Below are 7,702 nucleotides of genomic sequence, written 5' to 3' on the forward strand. Positions count from 1 at the left end.
AAAAAACAATATAAGTCAATTTGATTTAAAAATGTAAAAATTGAAAAAAAGTTTTTTTTGTTGTTTAATTATCTAAATATGTTACAAATATAATACAGTTCTAAAATAAAATCTAAACTAACATGCTTGTTGACTTTATTTCTTTATTATTAAGTTATGCTATATTTGTATACATATGTAGATGTTATGATTTTGGTTTATGATAAAATTAGTTATTACTGAAAATAAGTACAAGTGTGACGTCTTTTCTTTTGAATAGTTCAGTATGAAAATTAAAAACACATTTGAACACTTTCAGTATAAACATGCTGGAAATGCCACTGTTAATGTATTTTTTTTTTTTTTTAATTATTTAGTGTTCATTTGATTTTGTATTGATTTTTAGGTACCTTTATTTCAAAGTTCGTTAATTAAATGTTGCCATTATTTATTATTTATTTGAGTAATATAACACTGTGATTCGAATACATTCTAAATATAAATAGTATCTAAAAACTATATAAACTTACTTTAAATAAACCAATCGAACTGGTCGGCTCGGTGTCAGATTTCTATCCGTCACCGGCAATGTTAAATATTTGCACTGGAAGAGTTAATGAAAATGAGAAGTGAATTTGCACCCCTGGGGCAAAGCAAAATGTGGTACATCCCATATAGGTTGAGTCTCCGAAGCCGTAGAAGGGGCCCACACGAAAATAATCCTTGAAAACAAATTAATATTTCGTACTTTTTTACTCTTAAACTTTATATTTCACAACATATTTCACAACGTTTCCCATATACTAAAAATAATGTATCTGAACAGTTTTAAAAACAAACTAGAAACGCATAACTCATTTGACATTCGACCCCCGTACTTTAAATTGTTGGTAGCGTCCAACTCACCCGCGTTTCCGCGCGAAAAAGCGGCCCGCGCGTATTTCTCAGCTGCTAGCGACAATTCATAAAGCCCCTCCAGTGAGCGCTGCTGTTGGCACTGTCAGATCTCAATCGCCGCTTTTATCTGTTGTTGTTTTAAATCGTGTTTTTAAATAGTCACTTTCTTTGATCAAACTCGAACTTGAAATGCCTACCAGGACCTCATTGTCTTTGCCAGAGGATGTCAAGGAACGGTACGGTGCTGTATTTGCATTTACGCAACTCTAACGGTGGACTGTGTTTCGTAGTTTGCACATTCGCGGGCTTTGTTACACGTTGATCACGTCACATAACAGCCGCTGTTTGATGTGCCGTTTGGAGATGTGAAACATGTTAAGTTTTTACTCTAGTTAGCATTTAGCCGTGCTACAAAAGCTGTGAGGTTACCCGCCATCAGCTCGAGTGCGGAGGGTGAAACATGCGGCGGCTGCTTGTTTTGATACGAACGGACACGCAGGTGTCAGTCCGACTGCATTTGGCGCCAAATACACATATGTCCGAGTATAGCTCTGCCCGCCTCCTGTCTCACTGCTCAATCACTGCACAAGTCCTTAGACTCATAACTACTGCGTCCTCCTGCGTTTAGTCTAGTTTATTTACAACAGGATAGTCAAAAGTGATGTCAATAACAAAGTAAACACCGACTTTGTCTGCATGCGTGCATGTTTACTCGCGCAATCCCATGATTGCGGGGAGACTGTCAGCTGAAGATAAACTGTTAAGATTAAATGTTAGACTAAAATGTTTATTGCATGTCGAGTCATTTTGATGTGTAACGTTAATGATGTTTACGTTCATTTTCCCAGGCTGCAGGTGCTGGATGAAGGCGGAGACAGTTTGTCAGATGAGGTGAGGGTTGTTGGGTTTTACATGCAAGTTAGGCATCTCTCAGAAATCTGGCAAAAATATGCCCTTCATGTATTGTAAGTTAGTAATTTAACAACAGTTTTAATGTTGCCATATAGTAGTTGTCAAAATTGTTATATAATATTGACTTTTTTTATTTCATAATGTTTGTGAAACATGCAGATGGTTGCTCTGAGCACAACAAATATCAGATGAAGTGACTCGTACTGTTTTTATCCACTTTTGACTTTAATATTTGGTATGTCCACCCTTCGAAGCAATTACAGCAGCACATCTTTCTGGCATTCATGTCAGTATATTTCCTGAGAACTTCAACACTAATGTGATCCCATGTCTTCTGCAACTCAAGCCAAAGGCTTTCCTCTGAATGTATAATAGATCTGTCCAGTTTATTTTCCAACACTCCCCAAATGTTCTCGATGGGGTCAATGTCTGGACTTTAAGGGGCCGGTCGGTCATTTTCAATGTTATAGCAGATTCTTTCCATTGCAGGTAGTTCTGGGAATAGTTTGTTTTATGGTGATTGTAATGGCCAATTCAACAAAAACAAACTTTATTTTTTTTTATCAAATGTTAAAGGCACTATTTTTAGTCTTATTTTATTCCAACATTTATATCCACAGATCATGAGAAACATGCCTTAGATTTATGTGTGAAGTATTGTAAACTTTTTTTTTTTTTTGAGTTGCTCAGGCTTTCCTGTAGCTCAAACAGTTAAACATGGCAATGCTAAGTTAATGGGTTTGATTTCCAAGGAAAGCAAGAACTGATCAAATGTTAACATGAACCTTGAATGCTTGATTTAAAGCATCTGCCAAATGCATGAGTGAGTTTCTTCAACATTTTTGTAGCTTGACTGCACAGTTTTCTTTCTTCATTGTGTAGGAGTGTGTAAAGGAAAAGCTCAGGTTACTGCAGGAGTTCCTGCTCACTGATACTCAGGACCAGCTCAAAATCCTTGAGGACAAGTTAAAGAGCTCCGAGCTTTCTACTGTGAGTTACGCTGCCCTTTCAGTTCTCCTGTCTACAGCAGATGAGAACTTGTGCTTCAACATGAGTGTCTTTCTGTTCAGGAGGTTTACATGTCAGAGGTGAAGGCCGTGCTGAAGAAAGCTCTGGGAGTTGTCAAGGAGGATGAAGGAGTGGAGCAGAACAGACATTTGAACGGCTTCTCTGAAAATGGGTCTCACAAAGACGAGGGCGAGCAGGAGGGAGCCATGGATACTCAGGAGGAAGGAGATGCTATAAAGTCTCCCAGCGCCCCGAAGGGAAGGGGCGGCCGTCGCAGTAAAGCAGACTCTGAGCCCAAGAGTGAGTTGCAGGGGTTTACAGCTTTTGATTACACTCCATATGTTACAACAGCTGCATCTCTACATTGTGTGCAGGATGCAGAATATTTAGTCTTTTATAAATGGTGCATTTTATTCCCCCACAGAATCTCCAGCCAGTACCAGGGTCACGCGTAACTCTGGAAAACAGCCAACTATCCTTTCCATGTTCTCTAGAGTGTAAGTCAACAGTTTAAGTGTTGTCCTCTTGTGCAAATCTGATGTGAAATGGCAGTTTTGTTCTTGGGCAGTTGAAATCAGATTGAGTTTGTCTTTGGTCACTTTATAAATGGGTGTCGTACCTTCCAATAGCCCAAAACGCAAGTCTGATGAGTTGAATGGAGAAGCCACAAATGGTGAGGCAGAAGTGAAGCCTGAGGAAGATATTACAGAGGAGGTAAGGTTTTGACAGTTAATGCGGTTTTAAGATGGAAATATTTTAATAACAATTTTTTTTCTTAACCTGGTTTAGATCCATGAAGAGAAACGCCTTAAAACAGAAGATGAAAAGTGAGTTCCACGTTAGTCAAATTAAACCGGATTTTCTCCCCATGTTATGAACCTGTGAGGTCAATAAATCCTATCCCTTACCTTTTTCAGGCCTGATACTGAGAACACTACTAATGGCAAAATCAAGCCTGTGTCCGCAGCCAAGGTGATGCTTATTTCATTCCCCATTTATGCCGCTGCTTGAATTTTAATGCACCAAATGAATCTCATTAATCTGCATTTCAGACCCCTCCACCAAAATGTCCAGACTGCAGGCAGTACCTGGATGATTCAGACCTCAAGTTCTTCCAGGGAGATCCTGATGATGCTGTGAGCGTTATGCCTTGAGCTGTTATTCAGTGTTTATTTGGCTGCTGCCAATCAATGTCTCTTTAATTGGGTGTATAAAGGAATAGTTCTTTAGGGGAAAGAAATACTGTGGAAGTCAATGGGGATCATCAACTGTTTTATTACCAGCATTCTTCAAAATATCAGTTCCACAGAAAAACTCGTACAGGTTTGGACATGAGGCTGAGTAAATAACGGCAATTTTCATTTTGGGGAACTGTTAACTGATCCACATTTGTAATTCAAAGTTGAGTAATGCCTTTGCAGCACTAATATTGAATATGATTTGTCTTCTGGTAGTTGGATGAACCAGAGATGTTGACTGATGAGCGTCTATCCCTCTTTGATGCAAATGAAGATGGTTTTGAAAGCTATGAAGATCTGCCCCAGCACAAGATTACGAACTTCAGGTAATGAGGAGAAATGCATCGTTCTGAATGGTATTCATGTTTTTGTTTTTCTCCAATTTTCTTGACTGTCATTACAATTCTCATTCACAGTGTGTATGATAAACGTGGACACCTGTGTCCATTTGACTCTGGCCTCATTGAGAAAAATGTCGAGCTGTACTTTAGTTGTGCTGTTAAGCCCATATATGATGACAACCCATGCATGGATGGTATGTCCCAAGTTTCTTTACAATGACCACTAGCCATTCTTGCCATTTTTAGGTTTAAGTGTATATTAAATGGTTTGCAATTATTCTCATTAGGTGGGGTTCCTGCCAAGAAGCTTGGTCCCATCAATGCTTGGTGGATCACTGGTTTTGATGGTGGGGAGAAGGCTTTAATTGGCTTTACCACAGGTCAGTATTTCCTGAAGAAATCCGTATCATCCTAGTCAGATTAGTCCATGCACATGAGATCCAACCCGTTTTATATCTTCTCCACAGCCTTTGCTGACTACATCCTAATGGACCCCAGTGAGGAGTACTCCCCCATTTTTGCTCTGATGCAGGAGAAGATCTACATGAGCAAGATTGTGGTTGAATTTCTCCAGAAGAACCAAGATGCCACATATGAGGATCTGCTGAACAAAATTGAGGTGAGCTGATTGAAATGGTCTTAGTGTGTGTCTGGTCCCATCGGTAGCAGTGCTGACCTGTTCCTTAATGTCTTTAGACTACGGTTCCACCTGCTGGGCTTAACTTCAACCGCTTCACCGAGGACACACTTCTGCGCCATGCCCAGTTTGTGGTGGAGCAGATGGAGAGTTATGATGAGGCTGGAGACTCGGACGAGCAGCCCATCATCATCACTCCCTGTATGAGAGACCTGATCAAGCTGGCTGGTGTAACCTTGGGCAAGAGGTGAGTTTCATAGTGAAACTTCTGGATGTTATCATGAGCACCAAGTAATGAATGACCGATATAATGGGGACTGCTTATAATTAAAAGAACAGTATGCCTAGAAAGCCTTTGCTCTTAGAATTCCTTTTTTTTTTTTTTTTGTGTGTGTGTAATTGCCTGGAACGTTTAATGTATTTCTTAGTGTAATGCCACAAAAAGGTTGCAGATGTGTGCAGCTTTAATGATGGGTGTTTCTGTTCTTAGATGATGTGCAAAGGGCCTGCTAATGGTTTTTAATATTCTTTATGTACTTGGACATCCAGTGCCAATGAAACTTTGACAAATTGGCATGCAGAGATGATTATTGGCATGTTAACAGCTATATTTCTGCCGTTCCAAAAGCTCCACATGCTGGCAGAGAATGACTTTTGCATTTTCAATGAGACGTCTGCTGTTTTTGACCAATGTGAAAATCAACTCATTTACTGTAAATGTGAACTGGTGAATTGACAAGAATGCATTATAAAAATTGAATCTATAAGACAGTAAATGTTGTTTTAATTGATTGACAATTGTTTAAATTAATACTTTTTTTTTAACTCATGCATTTAAAAACAAATGTCAGAAGTCTGAATGGGAAGATTATAATTTTCTCACCTGTATCTGAACTGTAAGTCATGGTTTTTTACAGTTAGTAAATGTTAATAGTTATGTTACCATAGACATTGCCCTACCCTGCTCGTATGGTATACATTTTTTGTGCAGGTTGTAATGTCTTAAATTTGTGCTTAAAGTACCCCGAGATTTTGTCTGTCTGCAGTAAACGTCAGTGCTACAGAACAAAAAGGGCTGTGGTGAAAATGGGGAAACTTCAACACCCATAATGCACTGGGTTCAATCAGTTTAACTTTTAAAGTGGATAAATGCATTTGAAGACGATTTAACTTTATTTTCTTTTATGATGTGTGAACCATTTTTTGAAGCTATGGTAGAATCGTTTGTTGGGGTGTTAAGGTTCACTCGTGCTTGTTGCATGATCTCCTCGTGTTTCTAATTATCCTCTAACCTTTCCAAACGCAGCAGGCAGCTGTACTGGTATGTAAAGCCTGATGTTTCTGCAGAGTGTGTGGCTTGGTTTATTTATTTTTCCCATACGCTCAACTGCAGTAGCCTGTGTTGGTGGTAAACTACTTCACTAGCTGAAAGGGGTGGGTAATGAGAGCAAGAACCTTTTTTTTTTTTTTTTTTTTTTTTTTTTTTTTTTTCTTCTTTTCCCTTCCTCCCTGACTTGCATGGCTCTGCATAACAGATGTTAATTTGGGCTCCCATTGTTTGAATTTACAAGTTGCCCATTTAGGAGAAACTAAGCCTCTGAAAGAACTGAATGTCCTTGTTCTGTAAAGCACAGAGCCGATCTGCTCGGATGATCTTTAAAACTGACTTTGAAGTGAGAAATTTGACAGACTGTCAATCTGTTCAGTGTCCTGTGACATCCATACATATTTTATGCATGGCTTCATTTTTCCTTGGCTGTTAGTGGTCTCTGTGTATCTAAAAATGGTATATTTGTAGCTCATTACATTCATTTTGTTCTTCAGGAGAGCAGCCAGAAGACAAGCCATCCGTCATCCCACCAAGATTGAAAAGGACAACAAGGGCCCAACTAAAGCCACCACCACTAAACTGGTCTATCTAATCTTTGACACATTTTTCTCTGATCAGATTGACCAGAACAATAAGGATGGAGGTGGTGTGAAGAGACACCGTTGTGGTGTCTGTGAGGTAGGTTGTCCAAAAATGGCCTTTTATTTACCAAACTATGCCTGCAATGTTTCTATGTGACCCAGACGGGCATAATATCTTTATTTTTCAGGTGTGTCAAGCACCAGATTGTGGCAAGTGTTCCGCCTGTAAGGATATGATCAAGTTTGGAGGCAGTGGCAGAAGTAAACAGGCCTGTCAGAAGAGGAGGTATGCTAACTCTGGGCAGTCTTCATGCTTGCGTAATCATTCTGCTTGGCGAAAATGTAGTATTGTTTCCATGTGTTGTGAAATGAGACTAAATGTCAGTCACTGGTCAGAGCTGGTTTCTGAATTGAGCTAACACGACTGTTTGTTTGTGACTGATCTTTCCTCACTCCATTCCTCTTGTATTAGCTACAAATTCAGTTGACCTGTTCTTTCTAAATTTCTTTGCTTTACATAATCACTGACTTTTTATTGTGTATGTAAGTAAGTAAATAAATAAATAAATATTAGGGCTTGCATAGACTAGTCAAGTAATCGACTAGTGTTTGAAGTAGTCGTCGCTGTCGGAAACATTTGACTACTCGAGCATGCCTTAATCATAATGCAGAGTTTGCAAGTACAACGTGAATTTTAGGATTAAAATTGCGTGTAGCTGTTACTTTCTATGACTTTATCTAGGCCTATGTTGCATGTAAAATTAAAATATGTAATGTAG

General features: G+C 39.0%; 1 protein-coding gene across 1 annotated transcript in view; it reads left to right on the forward strand.

Annotated features, from left to right (window-relative positions):
* Positions 1–884: 884 nt before the first annotated feature.
* Positions 885–7,702, forward strand: part of LOC109081279 (DNA (cytosine-5)-methyltransferase 1-like) — a 17,299-nt gene continuing 10,481 nt past the window's right edge. Inside the window, exons 1-16 of the mRNA XM_042719725.1 lie at positions 885–1,112; positions 1,725–1,767; positions 2,671–2,778; positions 2,859–3,096; positions 3,221–3,293; positions 3,426–3,510; positions 3,586–3,623; positions 3,714–3,768; positions 3,849–3,932; positions 4,251–4,360; positions 4,451–4,569; positions 4,663–4,755; positions 4,843–4,994; positions 5,072–5,259; positions 6,837–7,020; positions 7,112–7,209. Coding sequence (XP_042575659.1) covers positions 1,066–1,112; positions 1,725–1,767; positions 2,671–2,778; positions 2,859–3,096; positions 3,221–3,293; positions 3,426–3,510; positions 3,586–3,623; positions 3,714–3,768; positions 3,849–3,932; positions 4,251–4,360; positions 4,451–4,569; positions 4,663–4,755; positions 4,843–4,994; positions 5,072–5,259; positions 6,837–7,020; positions 7,112–7,209 — 1,715 coding nt within the window. The 5' untranslated portion in view covers positions 885–1,065. The remainder of the gene's footprint in view (positions 1,113–1,724; positions 1,768–2,670; positions 2,779–2,858; positions 3,097–3,220; positions 3,294–3,425; positions 3,511–3,585; positions 3,624–3,713; positions 3,769–3,848; positions 3,933–4,250; positions 4,361–4,450; positions 4,570–4,662; positions 4,756–4,842; positions 4,995–5,071; positions 5,260–6,836; positions 7,021–7,111; positions 7,210–7,702) is intronic.

Source organism: Cyprinus carpio, chromosome B3, assembly GCF_018340385.1.
Source record: "Cyprinus carpio isolate SPL01 chromosome B3, ASM1834038v1, whole genome shotgun sequence".
NCBI classification, from domain to species: domain Eukaryota; kingdom Metazoa; phylum Chordata; class Actinopteri; order Cypriniformes; family Cyprinidae; genus Cyprinus; species Cyprinus carpio.